This window comes from Numida meleagris, chromosome 2 (assembly GCF_002078875.1).
Source record: "Numida meleagris isolate 19003 breed g44 Domestic line chromosome 2, NumMel1.0, whole genome shotgun sequence".
NCBI lineage: Eukaryota > Metazoa > Chordata > Aves > Galliformes > Numididae > Numida > Numida meleagris.
The window spans coordinates 96588772-96614379 of NC_034410.1; the positions used below are offsets into that span (position 1 = coordinate 96588772).

The window sequence follows — 25608 nt, forward strand, 5'->3', positions numbered from 1 at the left end:
GTTTCCATTCAAATACAAGTAGAATTCAATGCTGTTAGGATCCCCACTTCAAGAAAAACTTTCTGTAACTGAATTACTTACACTGGGAGGGAAAACCAAATAAACAAACCCTCGGTTAGCCTACAGAGCTGCTTAAACTTACACCAGCGACACTTCAATGTACAAGTAAAATGACAGAGGTAAAGAATAGACCATTCCAAAAACCAAACTAATCCTCCCTTTCACCAGATTCCAAGTCGTGGTTTTAAAATCAGCAAAGATCAATGACCTAAATAACCATGAAGTCGCTTCCACGCCTTCTTACTGCAGAACAGTTATCCTTGCTAGAAATTAACATTCGCATTCTTATGGCTAGAACATCCTCCACATTCAACTGACCCACCATTATTTTGGTCTAGGCACTTCTTTTTGCCTCTGGCAGAATCCAGAGGCACACAGGAGGCAGCTACTAGAGTCAGTATCAATACTCAAAGCATAGTCTTGTGAAAAAAGTCTCCAAACAACTCCGCTGCTCCCATCCACATTCTCACTTTCTGAATTTTAGCATATTCAGGCAGACCTTGGAGCATTCTTCCAGAGGACTTCCAGAGTTTGCTATACATTTAACCAGCCCAAACGTGGAAATGAGAGCTTTATGTCCGAAGATCCTCCCTCATCACTGGACAGCCATTTTGCTACACCATAGCTCTGCCTTTCATATCATCAACTACTCAAGGAAGATTGAGAACTTGGAGAACCAATTGTTTCTCGCTCTTTAAGACAAATTCAGGTCCAACAATCACCCAATAAAATGATTTTGTTTTCTGAATACAAGTCTTTGGGAAGTGAAGTGACAACAATCAACCAAAATATTACAGATGCAAAACATACACATCCTTTTTATTCTGAGGAGACAGATTTGCATAAGATGAGTGACTGCCTTGATAACAAAAGCCAGCAGAGAACTGAAAGGTCAGTTAGAAAAACAAAAACTAGCATAAATGAAGCGGACTGTATGCAAATACCTAGTGGACAAGCTGCAATGATTGGCCATCCCCAAAACTGAGTCAATAGGTTCCAAAGTCCTCGATCACACAATATACCTGCAATACCCGGCAACATGAATCACAGACATGTCACAAAGTCTTCTTGGGATTACAAAACAATATTCATTTCCCAATGGCGGTGTTTGGCAGGACCTGATCAACAACATGGAAAGTTAGCACAAATGTCAGTTTCAAGTTTTATTTTTCACGTTGGCGAAACATAACCTCTTCTCAGAGGCAGCATCTGTAGAACTGTTACAAACACTTTTAATAATCTAACACACCACAGATTTTGGAAAGAAACAAATAAAGCACAGGTTTCTCACTGCACTTGGGCATACTGAGTCTTAAGTTACAGATAATTTAGAAATCATCTAATTTTATATACATTACACTGATCATTGCTCAGTCTTCATGCAAATATAATTTTATTTTTCTCACAGCCAACCTTGTTTTTAGAAACCTTCTTGCTGTAAATGGTACGTTTTCACTTTAAATCACTTAAATGGTATTTACAGAAGTGTGCAAACTGCTTTGAAAGATAGAAACACTTACACATAATATACAGACAGCATCTTCTATAGTTAAACATTTACTAAAAGGCAGATAACATTCCTATCACACTTTCATTGTCTAAAATAGGAGAGTAAGTTATATAAAATAGACCATCTTATTTTCAGACACTTTCATTTCTGCAGGTTTGGTCTTTGCAGCGACATTGCAATCAAAGATTAAGATTCTGCTCCTAAGATATAAAGAAGCCCCTTTAATTTCAACGGCAGCTGAATGTGCTTAGTACAAGCTACTTTTGTCCCAGATTTTCCATACTTGGCACAGGCTAAAAAGAAAAAAGCTGATGGAGTGGGGAAAATAGTCTTGTTTTTTTTTTTTATTATTTCCAACATGAAAAGCATGCTAATTCATAAAATGTATTTGTAAGGGTCTGTTAGTGTTGTAAGCACTAAAGCAAATAAAGTCTGCAAGTTCTTCCACAGTACACAAAATTGCTTGCATGTCATCTCAGATATATTTAACTGCACACACAAAGAAGTAGACTCCTTGGGACCATTCAGCAAAACTAATTTCAGAATTGGAAGCAGCAGGAAAAGCTTGAAGAAAATTACTTAGTGTTCCCAGAGCTTCTAAATGTGCTTTAAAAAAAATGTCATTAAAAACTCGCCATAAAAAGTGCATGGTGACCCTTCCTGAACAAATCCAGAAAGCAGAACCTGGAGCACGTCACTCCAGTCTCCTCAGCGGTGAAGAAAGAAGAGTTACAGGAAAGTCCTCAAAACCATCTTTCTTGTATACTAGTAATCATTCTGAGAAAAAAAAAAAGCAACTCACTTCATAAAATTTCATTTAAGATATTCTATGGAAATACAAAAACTTCAATATATATCCTTAATAACAGTGGAAAATTAGCTGTCGGACAGTACAGAACAAAGGTAAACAGCTTTAAAAAGCCCTCAAACAGCTTTAAACATCAAAGCTTACTACATTACAGAGACGAAACTGATCCATTAAATTGAGTAATGACTTTAACAGCAGCCATTCCTGCAATCATGTTGTCACTCATGTACCCATTGCTCTGAGCGCTATCCACCTCAAGCAAAGTGATCATCAGCCCTCAAAGTCTACCTTCATCACAATTACATCTGATGAGATTGCTATTTTTGAAGACACCCAATTCCTTAACGTGGCACAAACTGTATCAACAGTTCATACTGTGGTCTACTGCTTATTGAAGTGTGGACATCAACTTAGTGCAGATCTTGATAAGGTTCTTCTGAAGAAAAAAAGGACTGCAGATGCAACTATTTAAGCACACATTAAGTCAACATTTAAGCATAAAGCAGTCGAACGTAGACACTAAAGAAGTTTGCAGAAGACAAAGCAACGTGTAATCAAATAAAAATGGAGAAGATGCACTAAAATATGGTTATTTCGAACTCAGCTAGTTTGAAAATTGCCATTTGTAAAGTGTTCTCTGCTTTGAAAATACAAAAATATTTGCAAACAAGATTGTTAACTAGTATATGAACACCGAAAACACTAAGCTCAATCACACTGTTGAAACATTCCACATAAGTCTTTGCTAAACGTTGCCTCCAGAGCTTTATATTCAATGCACATTAACTGCTACCTCCAGTTTCTTTTTTGATTACAACATGCGTCAGAAACAGTGCTAGAAAGGTTGCCCATGCCTTCCGTTCCTGATGTGTACATTATAAACACTGTGCACAAATGTATTTTGAAAGACTTGAGGTCAATGACTTTCCTTAATGTGAAAGATGAGTGCATCTATACATTCAAGCTTGTGAAACTGCTCCATACTAGTTGGCTATTTTCTACAATCACATGGATATTGCTTGCTAAATTTAGGATAATAAAAAAATATTTCACAGTGGGGAATATTTGTGTTAACGCTCCTCTTAGTGATTATACTAGCGGAAAATACGTCTGCCAGTATTCCTTAAATAATGTTAAACAGGAGGTGAATATCCAGACAAATAACCTTACATTTAACTTTGGAAAAAACCCACAAACATATTATTGGTACCAAAGAAGTGTCAGTTGTTGAAATCCAGTATGTGAAATTTTGTGTCATTCTCCTTATCCTGTCCCTTCAGAACGTTAGTTTCTTTTTAAACTGTGCTTTTACTAAAAATTTCCCTCTGTTTTCTCCCCCATCAACTGAAGGCAGAGCACTGAAGATGTTCCTACCAGGTAAGAAACGAAATCCAAAGATGTTTCAAGGTGACGGGTACAATCATGCTTTTTTCTTTTTTTTTTTGTAGCCAAAAGCTGCCCAGTTAACATTAGCATTCCCATATCACAATTGCAATGAAGCTCTGGTAAATCTAGTACCTTTGGATATGCTCAACATCACAAATAGGTTGGATATTTAAGACAACATATGCCTGCAGCTAGCACAGTCCACCAGAATATTCATCCTCTTCCTCATCAGCATGAGAGCCCACTGTGGCTGGTCCTCTTGTTTTGTCTTGTGTAGCGTTTGGAGATTTCTTCTTGATTCCACCTCCTGGGACCACCAAGGTAAGACCAAGCTTGGCATACTAGTAATAAAAATACAAATTTACTTTCTGTACTATTACATTCAGAAAATAGATTGATGCTGCTTTCAGAGTACGTTTTCCAGCTTAGAATAATAATTAGAATAATAAAGCTTACAATAACCTTAGTGTTCATTTTTTTTTTCTCCACTCACATACTTTGAAAATTGGGAAGTGAGACCTCTACTGATACTGAGTGTAATAGGAAGATAGGTTGCATTATCAGAGAACCATTACAGAATCATAAAATGGTTTGGGTTGCAAAGGAACTTAAAGGGCATCGGTTTTAGCTCCTCTGCCATGGCTGCAGGGTCACCTTTCACTGGACCAGGCTCCCCAAAGAGCCATCCAACTGGGCCTTGGATTCTATAACTTCAGGCATTCAGGCTTTTTGAAATGAACAAACACACCAAAATGTTTCAGTGTGTAGCTCTGCATACATTATGTAGGTATGGTTTATATAAGAATTCTTGCAAGTGTTTTTCAGTAGAATTAGTATCTTGGGTTTTACTATTCAACACAATAAAATTAGTCGTAACTGCCACAAAGTTTGGCGTGGATGGATGTCTCCTTTACTTTATGGCTTTCCTATCCTTATACTTTCTGCCTACTAGCTAAAAGTGCAATCATTAAAAAAATATGGTCATCTTTCTTAAAAGGAAGAAAAACCTTTCACTAATTAGTGATTTGCTAGGGAATAAGCACTGAAAAAACATCCAACAAAGCCATCACGTTCGTTTTGTAATGCTTATGCACACACAGCAGCAAATTGGTATTTCAGAGATAAAACAGAGTTCTGACCACATGAAGAACCAATGAAGTACAAACTGTGTTTTGGTCAATTACGTAAACTCTGCAGATTGATAACAAGCTGTTAGTTCATCTAAGCTTTCCTACCATCAGAATGTAACAGCAGTGTGGGACTTCACAGAGGCAGGCAGTAAAAAAAAAATTAATAGAGAAGTTCACAGGCACAAGGCAAGATGAACAAGCAAGTCACAAAAAAATACACAGATCCTGCTCTCCTTATTTGCCTGTACTGGACAAAAATCTCTCAAACTGAAGGAGAAACCATAACAAAATTACAAATAGTCTGTGAGAACTGCCTACTTACATCATTGTCCATGTATTTGAAGAGTGGCAAGTTACAGACTTCAGAAACTTGATCCTGATCTTGCTGATCATACCCTTCCAGAAGTTGCTCTAGTGCTGCACAGTCTTCACTTCCATTAAATCCTGGTATACTGAAAGAAATTAAGTTCATTTAGGACATTTCAGCAATCTCCACAGTGCTCAGGTGTTCTATTTTTAAAGGTTGTTGATTAATAGCAGAAGAGAAGGCAGCTGATGAGAATCTGATTGACTACTTCACAAAAACCAGTCACTTTGATTCTTCCCGGAACATAGATCATATCCATAAGCTTCAACTTTCAGCAATACTCATTTGGTGAGAATTAGACCACAATCACAGTCAAGCCAAAAAGAGCGTTTTAGAATTTTTCAATTTTTCCTGGCTAGTCAATAAGCTCTTCTTCCAATTTATATATAGAAAAAAAACTGTAATGAGTTTCTGTATAAAATTCAAATTGAAGACGTAGAAAGTATGTCCAAGATGCTTCAAGACAGATCTTAAAAATAATTATTTCTAAAAATAAAGTAATGAATTAACTTAGGTATACATTCAAGTCATTTCACTTAAAGCATAGTTTAAGTAAAAACGTTATGTTTCAGTATTTTGTTACTGAAGTCCTAATGAAAGCTGCAATGGAGAGCTTCGTAGAAGTCTCTGGAGTTTGTGGCTAAACATTAAACCAGATTTGACACCAGAATTTTCTCTTGGATGTATAAGGACTATTTCCTTCATGTCATTGTATTAAAATGGATCAGTTCTTCCTTTCTAAATCATCTTTCAGTTCAGAAAACTATAAAGAAAAAAATGCCAAAAAGCAGAAATCATGCTTTTCTTCTAACATAGGGCAAGAGCAAGATCTCCTAGACCAACATAACCAGAAATGCAGTAACTCATGTACTACACATTTTTCTTTAACAACAAGCCTTTACATGAGTATTAGCATTTTCCTCAATCTAACCACCATACTACACAGTTCCAATGATTGTACAAGGATGCTGCTAATGAGTGTTGAGACTGCATTCCACATTTGCATCCTCAAACTACAATGAAAAGTTAAAATTTCAAAATTTTTAAGGGCTTCAACACATGACAACAGGATTTTAGTAATAATTATAATAAATCAGTTAGAACACCCAGAACATCCTCATTTTTAATCCTGATTATTTGTTTAAAACAGGTAATCCACTTCCGCTCCGTTTGAAAGAGACATACAAAAGAATTCCAGCCACAACAGTATTTTGCTCAGCTTTTAACAAGGAAAAAAAAGAAAGAACTTCTAATTTCCATCTCATTTCACCTGCTGCACCTAAGGGCTTCTTTATGACTAACTTTTTTATGTTCATTAGTAAGTACCACGTGGTAATTACTGCTGAACCTACTACTGAAAGAGTGAAAAAAATTCCTGACAGCTGGCTACCTAACAGACAGTGCTACTGTACTTTAAGTCAACAGACTTAGAGGCTTACAACTTATTGACAGAGAAGGCTTCCATTGGTCTGTCATAATAAATCTATATTAATGAAACATTCAGCTTAAAATTATAAAATATGAGGCATACTTACCTATAGCTTTCCCTCACACACCTTTCTGCAGCAACATAATCATTTCTGTGAAGATGAACTAAGACTTGAGCAATAGTTTTCTAAACGAAACAAACAAGAAACACCAGGAAAAAAAAAAAGGAAAATGATAATTCAATTGTAAAATTGAAGAAGAGTCAGAACCACATCATGATACAGTAGTAAGCCAGATCCTCAGCTGGTCTGAAATAGATGATCTCCTCTAACATTGTGATGAACTGCTGCACCAAACTAGGCCATGCTTTTTTCTTTTTGTGATTTACTACGCAGGTCATGTCAATTGCAGACCCAGAACAGACAATCAGAAATTCTTATTTATGACTCAAAGTAACTATTTCTACTAAGAATCCCGAATAAATAACATCAAGGTAAACACAGACCAGAAAATAATCCTATTAAAAAAACAAAAATGTCCATGATTCTCTTTCTCACCCTTCCAGTTTCAAAATAAATTAATTCACATTCCAGAACAGAAAACGGGGCTTATTCAAATTAATCTGAAGGCTTGTCCAGAAATCATTACAGTTCAGTGTTTTTGATAGCTCCCACAAATAATGGCATCCTATCAATGTTACAGTAGTGAAAAACAAGAAGTTAAGGAAGCATGAACGCCCACACATTCTCGTTATCTAGCAAGAAACGTATCCCTGAATCAAGAAGTACACACTGTCAGACAGAATTCAGCCACTACCTTACATTAGTTCAGAAAAACTTGAAATATCCTACCAGAAATGATCATTTTGATTGCTACCTTATAGCACGTTGGATAATTTTCAATTTCCTTATAAATACTCTTCTCCTTTTGAAGCGACAATGCAGCCTCATCCAATCTAAATTAAAACAAAACCAAGGAGTATCAGCGTCAGGAAACAAGCATAATGAACCAAGGCTCATAATGAGCTGTTTAATACACATGCAGGACTTCCTCAGTAAAAAGCAACATAACTAAAATCAGCAGTGGATCTTATTAACAGCAGTTATATACACGGTCAGCAATCCCTTCTGTGTACACGCAGGCCAACGCCACCTCTGGTAATTATTCAGACAAACGTAACGCACTCCAATCGATTCCTGTATGTCATGAGGTTACTGTAAGTCCAATATCCATGAAGTACCAATGTAAATCATAGTAACTGTTTTCTAGTTTGAAAATTGCTTTTAACCACTGTATTTAATTCATGTGCTATTGTTCATTTCTAAATTCCATTGTAGCAAAGGAACCAAGAATTTCACATGTTCTTAAGTTACATTGACTTGCTCTTTCACAGAAAGATTTTAAAATTACTTCATAAGTTTATTTTTCTAACTATCATCGCATAATAAAGTTTCTTGAAAGCAGTCAAACAGATGCAGACAATTTCATAAGAGAACGACATGCTTTAGTAAAGCAAGTCTAAGCTGAACCACAGGTCAGGTTTGGTGCTAGAAATTAACACTTCAAATAAGATGCCATGGAGAACCCAAGGCACATTCTCAGAGTCTGGGATCGGATTGCTGCTAACAGATTTCTTTCCTGAGATTAATCTTCCTGTTTGATATTCCACAGCTATGAATGATTTCCGAGTGCTTTCTAACAAATAAGTGCCAGAAAAAAGAATTCCTGAAGTACTTTCACAATTAGTGAAACTGAATTATGCCCTTTAAAGCTGTTTTAACAAATAAAGAGGAAACAAAGCCCTACAGCTCACATTCTTCTACCTCAGTACAAAAAACAGGTGACTCCTGAATATGGCAGTCTGTTATATCCCACAGAAACTTTAATCTTATTTTGAAGCGTGTCTCAAAGAGAGACATAAATAATGGTATATAAACCCAGCAACAAGAAAAAAGAACGAGGAAACTACTCTTTGAAATATAGACTCAACTGTATGTAAGAAGAAATCTATATAAGCGATACCTGCGTCCTCGGACTAGAAGTCTTGATGCCTTCCCTAACATTTCTAATGCTTGCCGTAAACGTTCTTCATTCTAGACAAGAGCAAAAAGAATTCACAATCTTGTATTTATTTCATTAGCATAGGATTAAGACCACTAGACCTTAACCTAACTACGTTGTCTGTAACTAAGAACAACTGTTCTGCTACATGAACAGCTCACATACTCAATAGAAACACGGTATTATTGCACCAAACTCCTGCAGTCAGTTTCTGTATGGATCAAGAGAGCAAAGGAACATCAATGCAAACTTAGTAATCCAGTAATATATGGCAACTACCTGTAGAGAACTATGTCAAATGGCTCATGGGATGGGTTGAATTTTAAGCAAACTCTTCTTTTTGTGCCTTCAAGGATTTCAAACTGTTTTAAGCTATAGGACTATGCGGCAGCCATATTCCCTACCCTCTGGACCACCCAACAAGAAGCAGAAAAACTTGACAACATACAGAATTCACATTTGGTCAAGTCCCAAAATGAGAAAAGAACTGACTCCTATCATATATAATCTCAACACTGATGTGAAAAGAGAGAAAAAATAACTTAGAAACCAGCCTCAGACATTTTGTTAGCTTTACAGCTGACCCTAAATGCCAATTAATTCAAGCTGGTTTACTTTCTGGGATGGCAAAGTTATCTGCTGGTAAAAGAAACAAAAAGCAAAGCTTACTTCAAACACTGATGCTGCTTGCTGATACAGCTGTACAGCCTTCTCTGGGCTCACATTTTCTATTAATCTGTAATAAACAGAAGTCATTTCTCAGATGAAAGCATCAAAGAGACAGGGAAGAAAAGAAAGGAGAAACCTAAGCCCTGCATTCATTCTAGCCACCAGTACTACAGGCTTACTTCCCAGCACGTTCCAGTGCAATGGCTGCTGTATCCGGTGTCCCATTCTCCAGGTACATCATGCTGGCTTTCTCAATCAGCTGAACAGCTTCAGGGAGCCTCTGCATCTCCTGCAAAGAGACAGTCAGAGGGACAATGCTGTCACAAACTGTGCTTATGAAACAAATTAATTAAACAACAAAGTGTAACACCATATGTATTAGGGCATTTTAGCTTATAATCAAATGACAGAAAACAGAATAGTACAGAAACGTGTCTTCTGGATTATCACACATTTGTGAAGAACAAGTTTAGCAGTGAGTTTGGTACACTCTTTACATTCTTTTGAATAACCATAGAGAGGGGAACTAACAGGCAGCCTTCTCACACCCAAAGAGAGCCAGACCAACCAGGTCAAATCCTCACAGACCCTGATATAACTTGAAACAAAAATGTCTGTTTTTCAATCTTTAATTTCAATCTTTCCATCTTTAAAATCTAGTTTAACTAGCAGCTAGAGAGCATCTAAGCAGCTGCCCACACAAGTACCAATCTTCCTGTCAGACTGGATTTGAACATCAGATTTAGATTCTCATTTCTATTTACCATCTTGAACAGCTATTGAAAGTGGAATACAAACTACATAAAATTAACTTCTAAATAACAAACATTATATGCACTGATTTAGTGATGCCCACATGATACCACCCAGTGATCTACGCAACTACTGAATCACTGCATATAGGCACACACAAAGTCATGACCAGGATTCTCATAAGCAATCAGGTTACAGCAGTGAATACTAGCTATCAGAAGGTGCACAATAACTTGTTGCATCACATTTGGAGGCATCACCCAAAACTCACTGAAAGACCAAGGGACAGATTCAGTATGGGAGGGGTAATTGATTGCCTAACTAATACATTTAGAAAACGTGCATTTAGGGATTCCGGTGACATAGAAACTATCCTATGTCAAGTAAGTAGAAATCTTTTTGTTTCACACAAATACTGCAAGCAAAAATGTTAATTCTACCACCCTATGAAACCAGTACTGCTGAAACAAACAGGTAAACAAAGGCTGCTATGCCACACTACAGCTTCAAACTCCGCCAGACACTTATTTTTCTTTCAGAAATAAAAAGATCAACATAATCCTCTTCCAGTGAGATACCTGATTCTACCACTCCTCCTTTCAGAATTGTTCTTTTACTGATATTATCAGTAAAAAAAGTTAGTATTTGGTCAATTGTGAAAACACTGCAACAGAGCAAGAATGCGCTTTTATTTCTCTTGCTCCAATCCATTGCTCACTTAAGTAGTAATTAGTTACTTCCCCACGTAAGGCAAGAATTCAGTACTTTAGAGCAGATGTACCACTCTTTAGTTACCCTCTGACATGAGGCCCTCACCTTTCCTTCTTTAAAAGAAAGCCAAAAAATGTTTCCTATTAAAAACGCAGTTTCCCTAAACTACATGAGTGTATCGGTGGGAACTGTAAATCAACAGAAGAACATCACTGCCATATGCAACTTGCTTGTACATATCTGTAAAATGTAAGAGAACTTTTAAAATAAGAACTAGTAAATGAAAATACCTTTAGCATCATGCCAGCTTGTTCATAGGCTCTGCAGAGAAATATTTACAAATTAGATATTGTGTATTTCAGCAAGCTGTAACTACACAGCAGAAGTTAACCTGCATCAGCTATCACTTCACTGTTAGTATTTAACAAACTGAAGAAGTTTCAAGTGTTTTAATTTAATGAGACAATACATGTGTAAGATCATCTTCTACAAATGAAGTAGTTCAATCACACAATTACTGCTCTCTGAAATAAAGATCTATTCCCACCATCTGACCCACAGGCAATATTTAGATTATTTGTCATCACCCGCTTGCTTTGAAGCATTTTTATTTACATTGCTTGATAAGCAAAACAGTGCAGAATGTCAAACTTATGAAAAGTTTACCTAAGAAAAAGCATTTGATGCAAAAAGCTATTAAAGATAGTCAAAATCCCAATTTCTTCAGAGAGCCACTGCAGGTTTTCAGGCTTTCCTTGCCCATGCTTTCATTAAACTGATTTTGAAATCATTTGAACCGTGTCATTTACTAGAGACCAAAACAACAGCTCATGCCTGTACTATAAGTTAAAAAAAACTTCAGATTACTCAGTTCATCCATACTTACTTGGCAGCATGGAAGAGACTGGAAGTAACATTGTCAAGTCAAGGACAAATGCCATAATGCAAAAACATCAATAGCATACAAAATCTTATAGAAGTATTAGTTTCAAAGCAAAGAATCCCAGAAATGCAAATGGAACCTGCTAAGTTTTTAGGCAAAGTATCAAGAAATGTAACACCTAATGCAAAATATCAAAGTATAATTGCACATGAAAAGTTGTAAAAATGCACACTTACTTAAAATATGTTCCCTGGTTACCAAATGTTGCCACACGCATTGTAATAATGTCCGCCACATTTAGTTAATACTAAATTAACTACATTCTACATTCATAGATATTTTAAAATGCTTATATAAATTTATGATGCAGTACCTAGGCATTTCAGGCACCTCTATGCTGCACTGCTGACACCTCACCTGGAGTACTGCATCCAGATGTGGAGTCCTCAGTACAGGAGAGACATGAACCTGTTGGAGCACACAAAGAGCAGTGCCACAAAAATGATCCATGGAATGGAACACCTCTCCTATGAGGAGAGGCTGAGAGAGCTGAGGCTGCTCAGCCTGGAGAAGAGAAGGCTCCAGAGAGACCTGAGAGCAGCCTTTTAGTATCTAAAGGGGGGCTGTAAGAAGGAAGGGGACAGACTCTTTAGCAGGGTCTGTTGTGACAGAACAAGGGGAAGTGGTTTCAAACTAAAAGAGGGGAGATTTAGGCTGAATATAAGGAAGAAGTTTTTCCACAGTCAGGGTGGTAAGGCATTGAAACAGGTTGTCCAGAGAGCTGGTGGATGCCCCATCCCTTGAGACACTCAAGGCCAGGCTGGATGGGGCTGTGAGCAACCTTATCTACCTGCAGGTGTCCCTATTCACTGCCAGGGAGCTGGACTACATGACCTTAAAGGGTCCCTTCCAACTCAAACGTTTCTATGATTTTATGACATTATTCAGAACAGATTTTCTAATCAAAGAGTTCTTAGGTATTCCCATTCACAGCACACAAAGTCTTCTAAAAGAGAACCTTCTTAGACTGACAATATGAGCAAATACATTAAATACATTTTCTCCCCATTACTCCATTCTAAATAGCAAATAACTTCTTGGAAAAAAATAATGAAAAGATACGCTTTGTTGTTTTCATGTGCTTCAGCTTCTCGTAAACAGGCTTCCCTTGCCTGGTCAAACTGCTTGGCATTCTTAAAGGCAACAGCTGCAAGAAACCAAATGAAGTTCTCATTTACAATGTGCCTTTTTTTTTTTTTTAAACCACATATGCTAAAGTATTCAATCACCCAAAGATGCAAACAGGCTCTTTAGATAAATTAAGTGGCTTGATAAATTGTAGCCAGAAAAATCCCATGACAGCGTTAACTTCACTAGCCACCTAAGCAGTGCCCAGTGATAGGACAAGAGGCAACAGGCACAAACTGGAACACAGAAGTCCCATCTGAACGTGAGAAAAAACTTCTGTCCTTTGAAGGTGACAGAGCACTGGAACGGGCTGCCTGGAGAGGCTGTGCAGTCTCCTTCTCTGGAGACATTCAAAACCCATCTGGGCACCTTCCTGTGCGACCTACTGTAGGGACCTGCTTTAGCAGGGGGTTGGGCTGGGTGATCTCCAGAGGTCCCTTCCAACCCCTATGGTTCTGCGATTCTGTAATCAGCAGCATTTGTACAAAACCCGTAGGGCAGCAAAAGAAATGTACCATTGACAAAACAAACCAGTAATAACTCCCTCAACATTACCAATTCATGACACAAAGGATATTGAAGCAGGACTGAAAATAAATTTCAATTTGTAAATGCTTCATTGCTCTTCAGACTTGTGTCTTTTTTCATTCCCTCTTACATGAATGAGTAGAAATGTCTAGCGGTAGGAAGCCAAAGGGGGAAAAAAGTATATGTATAAATTACTATTAACAGAAAGGAAAAAAAAAAAGATTTACAAGAAAAAAAATAATCAGTAAGAATTTTATATTCAGTGTGACACCTGCAGCAGGAAAGGAGGAGGAATGAACTCTTACCATGTCCACTAAAAAAAAAAACCCACAAACCAACAATGCCTCTACCTTACTGAAACTCTCTTAGTTCAGAGAACTCAAAAGATGGTGAAAAAAGCGAAGTTTTAACAACAGCTAAATTTTTTGTTGTTAGGAAAGATCATATGATCTGGGGTTGGCAAGGGAAAGGAGGAAAGCTTTACTGCTATGATATGTAGTAAGATCCAACACAGAAGTTGTAAGCTTGAAAAGAATAAGCGTTTTTCGCAACTGGTATTGATCTCCAAGTATAACTTGAAATTTATTTTACAGTGCTACAAAGAACACTGATTTTCCTTCTTATTTTAGCCTTCACAATAGCTGCGCTTATACAGTAATATACTAAAACTACGTAAAATATTACTGGGGATTAAGTTTAAAGAATATTTTGAAACCATAAAGCATGTGCCCATATTTACAGTCACACGTACCTGCCTTTCCATATTCAGTAGCTGCACTGTCATAATCTGGTTTCCATTTTAAGAATCCAGTTTTCAAGCTAAAATGCAAGAAGAAAGGACTATTAACTAGTATCACTTACGTTTTACCTTTGAAGCATCAATACATACATTTCAATCAATACACTGATTTAAAACTTCAGATGGCTGCTGAAAGAGAGTGATTATCCTTGTGCCAATACCATGGTGGAATCACAACTGCAAAAGTAAATGGCAGCATTGTTTGGACTTGTAGAAAACACTGCAATGACCTCCCATAGTTACATACCCTGCAGTAACATGCTTCTACTTCAGTCCCCTGAGCGTCATCACAAGTTCAGAACCTCAACACTTGACACTGTCAATTCAGCAAAAGAAGAATACTTCCACCTGAGAATTGCCAGACTCTCTGTTCTGTACACAACTGAAAGAACTTACCTACAAACGTAAAGCCTCAGGGATTTGTCCTGAAATGTCTACAGCAGCTTATGACACTAACTGCTCCCACACATACATAAATACCAGGCCCTGGGCAGCTGAGCTGGTGGGTGGCAGCCCTGCCCACAGCAGGGGGTTAGAACTGGGGGGCTTTGAAGTCCCTTCCAACACAAGCCATTCTGTGGTTCTGTGAAATACGTGGGGGGAAAATATGCACAGCAAAACGTGGTGAGTCATCAAAACTGACCTCAGTACTACACTTTCCTCAGTTAAAAAAAATACATATACAAAACCACAACTTTAGAGCCCATTGTTACAGGCAGACACTTTAGATGCATTACATGCTTAGTGTGGAAAAACAATTTTGTATACACTACATACTGGTTATTATCATCTTAGGTAAAAGCCACAGCACACAGCTCTACAGCAATCTTTCATACTGCAGTGCTTTTCATCACAGAAACTCTGAAAGGGACTGAGATAAAATACTCAAGCCTTAAAGCCACATGCAGTTTGTGTGCTGCCTATTTTATTTCAAACTCCTTCCAGGATAAGCTTAAAATGAATTCCACCGAAAGGCTCCCTGCTCAGATAACATGAGGAAAACACCTGGCACACGTTTGTTATTCTGAAGCAGCCTCACTTTGTATTTGGGAGCCTCTAGCTTGAGGCGGCATGCCAACAGCCATACACAGACGTCAGGCCCTCTAAGCAAAGTGGCCGTACAGGTGTTTGAGGCCATCTAAACACTAAAGGATCCCGAAAGCCCCGCCTCAGACAGGCTACGGCCCCCGCTGCCCTCCCTTTCCCGCCCAGGTCACGTCGCCGGCAGCCGCGAGCCCACGGGGTGACCACGGGCAGCCTACATCTCCCACGGCACTCCGCTCCGCCGCGGCCCAGCGGGCAGGAGAGAAATCCTGGGACACGGGGGCCCGATCGCTGAGGTGACAACCACCTCGCCCGTTTCTCCCCGCCGACCAGCCCAGCCCAGCCCAGCCCAGCCCCCTCCTCGCTCACTATTTCTCCGCTTTCGCGATGTGCTCCAGGGCCTCATTTATCTTCTGCGCCGCCATCGTGGCTGCCGCTACGGAACGCCGCAGGGCTCACGGCGCGTCCAGGGGCGGGGCTGCGCGCTGCGCCTTCTCACTGCGCCTGCGTCGATGCGGGGGCGGGGCTCGCTGCTGGCGGCTGCCGTTGGTGTCGCGGTTGCCTCAGGGCGGCGCTGTGTGGTGCTGGTGCTGCGGTTCGGGGCGCTGTGCGGCTCGTCCTGCTCTCTAACAGTCTTCAAAGAGTTTTTTACAGAGATGTGCCTCTCTAGCTCGTTTGGTTTGTATAGAAGCAAGAGGCTGCTTCCAGTCCAAGTGGCACAAGAATCTGAGTCATAGAATCATTAAGGTCAGAAAAGACCACTAAGACCATCCAGTCCAGCCATCAGCTCGTCACACCATGCCCGCTAACCACGTGCCTCAGTGACACATCCACACGGTTCTTGAGCGCTTCCAGGGAAGGTGATCCCATCACCTCCATGGGCAGCCTGTTCCGCTCTTTCTGAGAAGAAATTTTTCATAATACCCAACCTGAACCTCCCCTGGCACAATGTAAGGCAGTTACCTCTCATCTAAAGGAGGAGAAACAATTGGCGTTCAGGCAGTCTGTGGGCTATGGCAAGTTGCCTCCCATTATACACTCAGCAACTGAATTGAAAATGCTGAAGTCTGCATTGCTCCCCATAGTTTGAGTTTCCTCTACTCCTTCTTTTCCACAATCTGAAACATCCTTGAGTAACAGAACTATAAATGAATTGATTTGAAAAGGTGTTTATTCTCCAAACTTGAACTCCAATGTTGTCTCTCAGCAATCTAAGTAAGAGAAATATTTGTCATCACAAGAGCAGAAAGCAAAATGAGAAACTGGTTAAACCTGTAAAACCCTTTATTCGGACCATAGGAATCACTCAAAGTCCATATTGTCTATAGGAATCAGAGCTATGCAATTTTGTTTTCTACTTTAACTGGAAAAAAGAACCAATGTTGACATGGAATCACAGAATGGCTTGGGTTGGAAGGGACCTCAAAGCCCACCCAGCCCCAACCCCCCTGCCGTGGCCAGGGCTGCCACCCATAAACTCAGCTGCCCAGGGCCCCATCCAACCTGGCCTTGAGCGCCTCCAGGAATTGGGCACCCAAAAAATACTATATAGGCATCAGGTACACTGTTCTGAATTGCTTTCCCATCCTTTACCATTTCCAGCACTCCCCTGATGACATGGAAATTTATTTTTCTAACTTTAGTTCTTGCACTGCACTGGAGATACTATCTACAGCAGATGGTGGAAAATCCCCACTGTGTTATGTATTATTATTCTGTACCCTATAACAAAGTAATAAAGAAGGTAGCAAGTACTCATTTGTAGCATGTGAAAAATACTGGATCATGGATGAGAATCCTGTCTTGTCTTCACCTTGCTGTGGCAGGCAGCATAGAACTGGTCATATTTGCTGCTGTGCCTTTCTAATACAGCTGTGAAAAAGAAATCATAGAGCTGGTGCATTAACAGACAGAATAATCTCAGAGAGTGCTTCTGAAGTGCCCAGTGAGTGACATGTTTTCTTGTTTGTTTGTGGTAGTGTTCCTGGCCAGCTGTGTTCCCTGGGCTATAAAGAGCTGCTGACATTTTTTGTGAGGCTACGCATGTGCACGGTCTGGTTACACTTCATATTGGAATGACCAGACTACACATTTTCAAGACTAGTATTAAATGAAATAGGATATTCCTGGGTAGCTTTTATTTTGTAGACATGGAATCTCCAGAGATCTTACATCTGGGAAGGATCATATCACAGCATCTGGTGCTTGCCTGTGAACTGGAATTTGGTATTTAAAAGTACCCAGGTACAATGTGACAAATTTTTACAGTGATACCATTCAGAATGACAAGTTTTTTAAGTGCAAGCTTACAACTTCTGTTTACTAGATGGATGTGAACTCTGTAAACAGCTGCACCAGTAGCAGCCATTGATTAGTAATCAGTCCTCAGCTGTTTGTCACTGCTTCTTGTAGGGGGTTTCTATCTCCCATCCCAGCATTTCTCATGCAAACATCAACCATAGGCAGACTATTGAAAATGAGCTGCATAAACTATCACAGCTCATTTTATCTGAAAGAGGTTTGAAACTACCTGTGTGTTTGTGGGGTGTAACCTCTGGCTAGGTGCTGGAGGTGGGCAGCTGGGGCCAGCATCTTCTACCACAGTGGCTGCGTCCTTCCTCAGCCTCAGCACAGAGACAGCCAGGGCTTCCTTAAGAGAGTTCTTGTGAGCTGTAAGAGATTGTCAAGATGACTGTGTTTAAATTTGTTTCCTGATTAATTCTTACTTTTCTTTGCTGTTAAGATGTCACGTGCTTGTCCAAAAAGCCAGGAGTGACTGCAGTGAACTGTATTTTAAATCAGCTGCTGAATCCTATCTTTTACTCCACTGGATCTGGAAGGCAAATTTCAGTTTTCTGAGATCTGCGTTTCCCAGCTCTGTCTGACACTCTCTTTGGCAGCATACATGGAAAGTTGTACATTGTGATTTATTAGTGTCTGAGCTGGAGTCTTAACTACAAAAACAACAGCTACAGTACCATGCTGAGGAAATTGCCTGTGAAGAAGGGACTGGGATCTGTGGGCAAACTGCTACTAACACTAATGGTTTAATGAACAATTGACTCGGACACATTTGGAGCCTTTTATACACAAAAATATGTGTTCTGTGATCACTGTGTCCTAGTGCCAGGACTTCAGTGCTCCAGTACCTTTTCTTTTCCTGTCTTGAGAGTAATTCCATAGAATTAATTTGGTTGTGAGAATTACTTCTCCCTGTCTTAATGAATATGGCAGAAAGCAAACAAATAGCTCTGAAGGCAGCAAAATTACTAAATAGTGATTCTCTGAAGGTTTGTTTCTCTCTGCTGATTGCCTTTAATTAAATAACAGAACACTACATTGTGTGCCTACCTTTTATCAAAGAGCAGAGTCAACACAGGCGAGAGACCTTATAAATGTCTCTTCCAGCTGGAAAAAAAGAGGAAATCACAGAAACATAGGGGCTGGAAGGGACCTCTAGAGATCACCCAGCCCAACTCCTGCTAAAGCAGATTCCCTACAGCAGGTTGCACAGGAAAGTGTACAGATGGGTTTTGAATATCTCCAGAGAAGGAGAATTCACAGCCTCTCTGGGCAGCCTATTCCAGCGTTCTGTCACCCTCAAAGTAAATAACGTTTTCCTCAAGTTTAGATGGAACTTCCCATTGTCCTCTGTCCTGTCACTGGGCACCACTGAAAAGAGCTTGGTCCCATCCCTAAAGAGCATCACCCATTAGATATTTATTAAGTGTTGATAATATCCCCTCACATGTAATTTCCTATAGCTTTGTACAGGACATAATGGAAAGCTATGGCAGATTCACCACATGCTGAACATCCATGCAACAGACTGCAGGCAGAAAATTACAGCTCAGAAATTCCTGTCTGTTCCACCATGCTGCATCTCAAGCCATGGAAGTATTTATTCCCTTCATCTTCAGTCCTAACTACAGGATCCAGCTACCTCTGCCACTGCATCACATAGCCAAGGCTGCTTTAAATGACCTAGTCTTCAGAGTGCGTGCACATCATATTTCAAGTACAAAATCAACTCCAGCCTCTCCAGTCTGTCACTCAGAACCAATTTTTGAGAAGATTTGCAGTGTGAAACAGCTATGGTCATCCAAACTGTCCTGCAAGACTCAGGAGGGAAAGCCATAGGGCACGGCAGGCAGGGAAGGCTATTTCATCAATAGATGCTTCTTGAAAATTAAGTCGGCTCTAATATCATGCCTAAAGCACTACCAAAGGAATGTGAGGAGAAATAAATTACCCTTCCTTTCCATTCACTCTGAGCTGTACACTGGGTACACAGAATGACATAATATCCTTCCTGAATGAGAGCTGCAGTAAGGACCAGTATCTTTCAAAGAGGACCAGTTCCTGAGATCACACTGCAAACAACTGTATCTTCCTAACTGTCACAGAAACTACCTTCTTCATCTTTTTTTAAATCTGACCAAAGAAATAGTATTGTTTTCTTCATGCATACTAAAAGTTTCATCTCTCTATCCCTGTACTTCTGCCAGGGTTTGACAGCCACAGCTACACAGAATGTTACTGGAAAGAAACACAGAGAAATAGCCACTCTATGTGACTGCTGCTGCTCAGAAGCTTACACCAATTTCTTTAACATATTCCAGATAGAAACAGTGAATGATGTTTACTCTACAGTTAACATATTGTTTTCATAGGAAACAAGGCTTTTTCTTCCATATACATCAATGCAAATCCATAGAAAATATGTTGCTGTCTGCATCTGCTGTGCTCCACCCTGGTTGCCACTGGCCATACTATATATACTACATATATTATATACTACATAGATATATACTACATATATTAAGTTCTATTTCTATTTCCTGCTGCCTTTTCCCATGAGCCAGTAGCTACCTGTGTAGCCATGTTATGACCTGTAAGGGAGAACTGATCTGACCATAGAAAAAAAAAGAAGGAAATAAAGAGCCATGCTGCAAAATAATGTGTTTATACTGAAGGTCTTGTTCAACAAAGCCAGTTTGATCATCATCCTTGAGGGATATGGAGTCTCTCAAAGTTTTGTGCATATCTCTTCTCATGTCAGGAGTATACCTTTGTTGTCATCCAGCCTTCATCACTCAAGAGTATTCATAGCTGTCACTGCTATGCACTGCTACCTTAACTTTTTGGGGTAGGTCATTTCTCAGCCGACTCTGTTCCCTCACAGAGTTTACTAAGAGGTCACATTGGCACAAAGAAGGATTCAGGAGTGTACATACATCATTTAAAGACATGACACTTTTTCTGCTCCATCTTTCACAGAATCTCTGGAAACTTATCTCATTTCTCTCCTCTCCCCTTCTTTCTGCAGTGTTTTCCACAGAGGGCTTTCATATCAGACTCTCCTGTGGCAAGCCTCTCACTCTTTTTCCTCTCACTGTATCCATCCAGTGTTAATGGCTGTTGATGGTTCTTTCATTGCTTAGAAGCAGTTTCTCCGCAATATGTGAAGTCCTTGCTCGGTTCCGCATTGAAAGTAACATGAAAAGTTGGAGATGTATTGCTATTCCCCAAATCGAGTGGTGTTTGTAACATAACAGGAGCATGTGTCCTTCAGTCTTTCACTGAAATAATGTTTGAAATACATCCCAGAACAGAGGCAGGAAAATGTAACAGTTTTCATAGTTTTGAAACATGATCCACTTTTTCCAGTTTTCTTACAGGATTTCCAAAAGCATAACGAATGGCTCTTCCAGATGCAAGCTTCTCCTCTGTATGAATGGGAGAAGAGGAGCCAAGTATCAGGAGTTTCCTCTTCAATGGCTTCATCACAAACTTCCAATAAAATCAATAATTCTGTCCAGACTTTTGACCTCTCTGATTGACTGTATGGCTTTTCATTCCTTAACCAGCATTTGCAGAGGAGTGGAAAGAGAACCCTTGCATTTAGCTTAATTTTTTGTCAATTTCATTTTCTTTAGTCTATGTACTGGTTTTAGCTGTGGTTGCGTTAATTTTTTCGTAGTAGATAGTACAGTGCTGTTTTGGATTTGTGACCCAAACAGAGCTGATAACACACTGATGGTTTAGTTGTTGCAGAGCAGTGCTTACCTAGAGCCGAGAACTTTCCTGCTCCTCACTTTGCCCTGCCAGCAAGAAGGTGGGGGGCACAGGGAGCAGGGAGGAGACAGAAACAAGAGAGCTGACTCAGATTGGCCAAAGGAATGTCCCATGCTGTATGGTATTGTGCTCAGCAATAAAAGCTGGAGGTAAGAAGGAGGGATGATGTTCAGAGTGATGGCGCTTATCTTCCCCAGAAATTGTTATGTGTAAAGAGCCCTGCTTTCCTGGGAGTGGCTGAATGTCTGCCTGCCAATGGAAAGGAGCAAATGAATTTCTTGTATTGCTTTGCTTATGTGCATGACTTTTGCTCGATCTGTTGAACTGCTTTTATCTTGACCCATGAATTTTCTCACTCTTTCTTCTGATTCTCTTCCCCATCCCACTGGGTGGAAAGAGCAAGCTGCTACATGGTGCTTAGCTACCTGCTAGGGTTAGCCCACAAGTCTGCTTCAAAAAAGCACTTGTGGCTGCTCTAGCATCCTACATGATTGCTTTTGAGCCAGGAGTGCAATTCTGGGTAGAATTCTGGGAAGTGTTCTCTTTTGAAATATGCCTGAACTATGTTAGTATTTTGATACTGACAGAGGCACTGCTAGTGTTCTCCTTAATTAATTTCATTTTCATAGCATGCACAGCTGCTAGGTTTTGTTCCACATGATAGCATGGAGCAATTATAACATCTGCTGCATTCCTCCAACATACAGCATTTTATTCCTCTGTAAAATGCTTTCTGAGATTCATTGCTTTGCTCATATATCTGAACATCCTGCCTCATGACAACATTCATTAGATAACTGTATTAAGAGCCTATTTGTCTCCATGTTTTTGAACAGGCTTTTGCTTTGAGGATATCTTCTCAATGGAAGATGAAGCAATATATTTTACACAAGTCTATCAGATCTCTGAAATATATTGAGCTTGCTCTATTTGAAAATTTCATATGAATGATTATCACGCATTTATCTGCTTATACATTGTTGATTTGAGTGAAATATTCTTTTCTATTATTTTAGTTATTCTTTAGATCATGCTTGAATTTTGTTTGCCAGCACTGCATTTACCTGCAGTGTTGCAACTGTGAACACAGGCAATCAGAAATACTTAGTCACTTGTGTGGTAGTTGCAAACTGCCACTACAGGTTAAGCAGCTCATGTGAGCTGGTGACCAACATTTAGAGGGTAACTGACTTGGATCATTCAGAATAGTTAGTTGTCATCTATCCTGCATTTTCCCTTGAAATACAGATAAAACTTTAGCAAACACCATTTCCTTTGCTACAATATTTTCCAAGTTATATTATTTTTTCCTACACTTGTATTAAGCTTTTTATTTAATGTGAGTCCCATAAAGCTGAATAGTTACAATGAGTTCAGTTCAAATAACCCTCCTTTTGTTTCTGTGTGACTTATTTTGATAAAATCTCTGACTTTGTTTTTTGACTCAATTTGATATATAGAATTAGTGGTTTATTACTGTGAGTCATGTAGGACAGAACTCAGAGGTAGTTTTCTCAAGGCAACGTTCAGCGTTATGCAAAAGTAATTTTAAATATCAGGTCAACCTATCTTTGGGCCGTCCACAGTTATGCACTTAAACTCTTTCTCATGGTAAATAAAAAACAATTACAGTGAGCATATTGACTTGTCTTTAATTCTATTGTCTTCAACGACATCTTCTCTGAAAGCAGATGGGGGAAGACTCTGAGCTGGGGGAATCAAAACTACTTTGAAAAAACGATATTCATTATACTTACTGTTCATGTTGGAAAGGAATTTAGGGAAGTGGGGCTAGTTCTCAATTTTTATTTCAGGAATTGCAGCTGGGAGTGCTTACTGGAGGGAGACTTGTTCTGCTGGAAAAGCAATGCATGGTGAGAAGGGTCAGCTTGTTATCTGATAGCCAGACCCCATGTTCCTCTTGTTTGAGAATGAAGAGTCATCCTGTTTCATGGAACCAAACACCCAATAACTGATAACAATCAATAACTGATTATCATCAGCAGGTATTCTTCATTAAATTGTGAGAGACAATGGGGTTAACTCCCAAAGCAGTTTTCTACCTTTGCTTCTGTGTGCATGCTTTTATTTCCAAAAGCATTACATATTCATTAGATTTCCATGAAACCTGATAGATGATCATACTATTTCCCAAAATGTCCACCTCTTTTCCAGGAACTCCATCTTCCGCCCATTTTCTTCCGTTATATGGTTTCTTCATTCTAACTGAATATGAGTTGGAGGTCGTGCATCCTCAGTTCTATGGTCCCTCAGGGAACTTTTGGACAAAAATGTAGGTGTTCTCACTCAATGTAAACACCAGCTCGTTTTGTTCCTGTTGTGGTTTTCATTGCCCACTTCAAGTTATCAGGGTTTTGGTATCCTGTGCAATCAACAGTCTAGTAAGCTTGATTCCTATGGTTATTGCAAGGCACAATACATCTCTCAGTCCAAATCTTCAGATTGATTTCTGGAAAGGAAAGAGAAAAGCAATGGATGCTGAGGTGGGACAGCATGTCATCCCATGAGAAGCCCCATATTCCTTAGGTTTGGGGAAGAAGACTCACCCAATTCTTCAGTTCATTGCACTAGAAAAGAAAGAGAAAAGCAATGCACGATGAGAGGAACATCTCATCCCACAGCTCACACAGGCAGACCCCCTTTTTTCTTTTAATTTGGGAGGAAGGACTCACCCAGTTCTGCAACTTGTTTCTCTGCCAAAGAAACAAATAAGAAATGCATGATGAGAAGGGTCAGATTATCATCCCATGGCTGATCCCATGGGAAGACTCCTGATTCCTTCAGTGTATGGAGGGAGACTTATTCAGATCTGCAGCACTTAAATCTGCAAAGGAAAAGCAGAAACAATGCGTGAAGAGAGGAACATCTCATCCCACAGCACCCACAGGGAAACCTCAGAGTTTTTACTTTGGGAAAGGAGACTCACCCATCACTTCATACTGTTCCTCTGGAAAAGAAAGAGAAATGCAGTGCATGCCCAGAGAGGATTTTTCATCCCACACATAGTCCCTTGGGAAGACCCCAGATTCCCTCAGTTTAGTGACTGCAACTTACTCAGTTGGGAATTCCCTTTCTCTGCAAAAAAAAAAAAAAAAAAAAAAAAGAAGCAACACGTGATGAGGTGGGACAGCTTGTCATCCCAAGGGGAACCCTATATTCCTTTGGTTCAGGGATGAAGACTCACCCACTTTTTCAATTTCAACCACTGGAAAAGAAAGGGAAAAGCAACACATGATGAGATGAACATCTCATCCCACAGCTCACACAGGCAGACCCTCTTTTTTTCTTCTAATTTGGGAGGAAGGACTCACCCAGTTCCGCAACTTGTTTCTCTGCCAAAGAAACAAACAAGAAATGCATGATGAGAAGGGTCAGATTATCATCCCATGGCTGATCCCATGGGAAGGCTCCTGATTCCTTCAGTGTATGGAGGGAGACTTATTCAGATCTGCAGCACTTAAATCTGCAAAGGAAAAGCAGAAATAGTGTGTGAATAGAGGAACATCTCATCCCACAGCACCCACAGGGAGACCTCAGAGTACTCCTGAACTGAGGGGACAAGTGGCAGTGCAGCACGACATCCTGTCCCACAGTGGCAGTGACAGGGAGGCTCAGTGCAACCACCCAGAGCTGGGCTGGACAATAAGAGGGGCATGGAGAGATGGTGAGATGGTGCCTGCGTTAATGTGGGGGCATGGAGCAGCAAAGGGAGAGCTGGTGCGCACTACATCCCATCTAAAACAACTGGAGTGGGAGCAGGAGGGAGTGGAGAAGGATTCCTGGGGGTGGGAGCCTAGTCATGAGTGGTGGAGGTGAAGAAGAGTCAGAAATTCTACCCCAAATCATGTATTTCATGAAATAGCTGAAGTGAAAGTGGAAGCCTACCAGGGCTGGATGCTGGTCTTGGGTCCTCCCTGCCCCATGGCCGTTCCCCTGCCCCACAGCAACATCTCTGCCAGGCACAGCAGCCCACAGGACCCCTACCTGATTCCAGACGGAGGAGGTGGAGAGCCATGAGATACACCAGGAGGCTCCTCCAGGGGAGGGCGAAACTGGGGTGGTTGCAGCCCCATACAAACCACATCTGTGCTGGAGAAGAGAAAAGAGAAGAGAAGAGAAGAGAAGAGAAGAGAAGAGAAGAGAAGAGAAGAGAAGAGAAGAGAAGAGAAGAGAAGAGAAGAGAA

The 25608-nt window shown here is 40.0% G+C and overlaps 1 protein-coding gene and 1 long non-coding RNA gene across 8 annotated transcripts in view; both read right to left on the reverse strand.

The window, feature by feature from the left end:
* Window positions 852-15849, reverse strand: NAPG (NSF attachment protein gamma). Its single transcript, XM_021387311.1, has 12 exons — window positions 15695-15849; window positions 14234-14301; window positions 12889-12973; window positions 11770-11787; window positions 11174-11204; window positions 9599-9708; window positions 9420-9486; window positions 8712-8782; window positions 7566-7644; window positions 6797-6876; window positions 5217-5346; window positions 852-4105 (listed from the first exon to the last, which is right to left on the reverse strand). Exons 1-12 carry the CDS (start codon window positions 15748-15750, stop codon window positions 3956-3958), a joined length of 945 nt encoding a protein of 314 aa, XP_021242986.1. The 5' UTR covers window positions 15751-15849; the 3' UTR covers window positions 852-3955.
* Window positions 20286-25608, reverse strand: part of LOC110393885 — a 6615-nt gene continuing 1292 nt past the window's right edge. The window contains exons 1-6 of one of the 7 annotated variants that reach the window (XR_002435250.1): window positions 25409-25602; window positions 24609-24887; window positions 24351-24499; window positions 24097-24248; window positions 23971-23991; window positions 20286-23873 (exon numbers count right to left, since the gene is read on the reverse strand). This is a non-coding gene — a long non-coding RNA (uncharacterized LOC110393885). Of the gene's footprint in view, window positions 23874-23970; window positions 23992-24096; window positions 24249-24350; window positions 24500-24608; window positions 25603-25608 lie in introns of those variants that run through there. The other 6 variants (XR_002435251.1, XR_002435248.1, XR_002435249.1 and 3 more) reach the window with 6 other exon arrangements.

What these genes read in the sequence shown, in the direction of transcription:
- NAPG (XM_021387311.1), bottom strand. Translation starts at nt 15,750, where the DNA reads ATGGCGGCGCAGAAGATAAATGAGGCCCTGGAGCACATCGCGAAAGCG. An exon ending in GCACTGGAACGTGCTGGGAA is followed by an intron (nt 9,487 to 9,598) that starts GTAAGCCTGTAG and finishes TGTTTATTACAG; the next exon opens with ATTAATAGAAAATGTGAGCC. An exon ending in TCAAATACATGGACAATGAT is followed by an intron (nt 4,106 to 5,216) that starts GTAAGTAGGCAG and finishes TTTTATTACTAG; the next exon opens with TATGCCAAGCTTGGTCTTAC.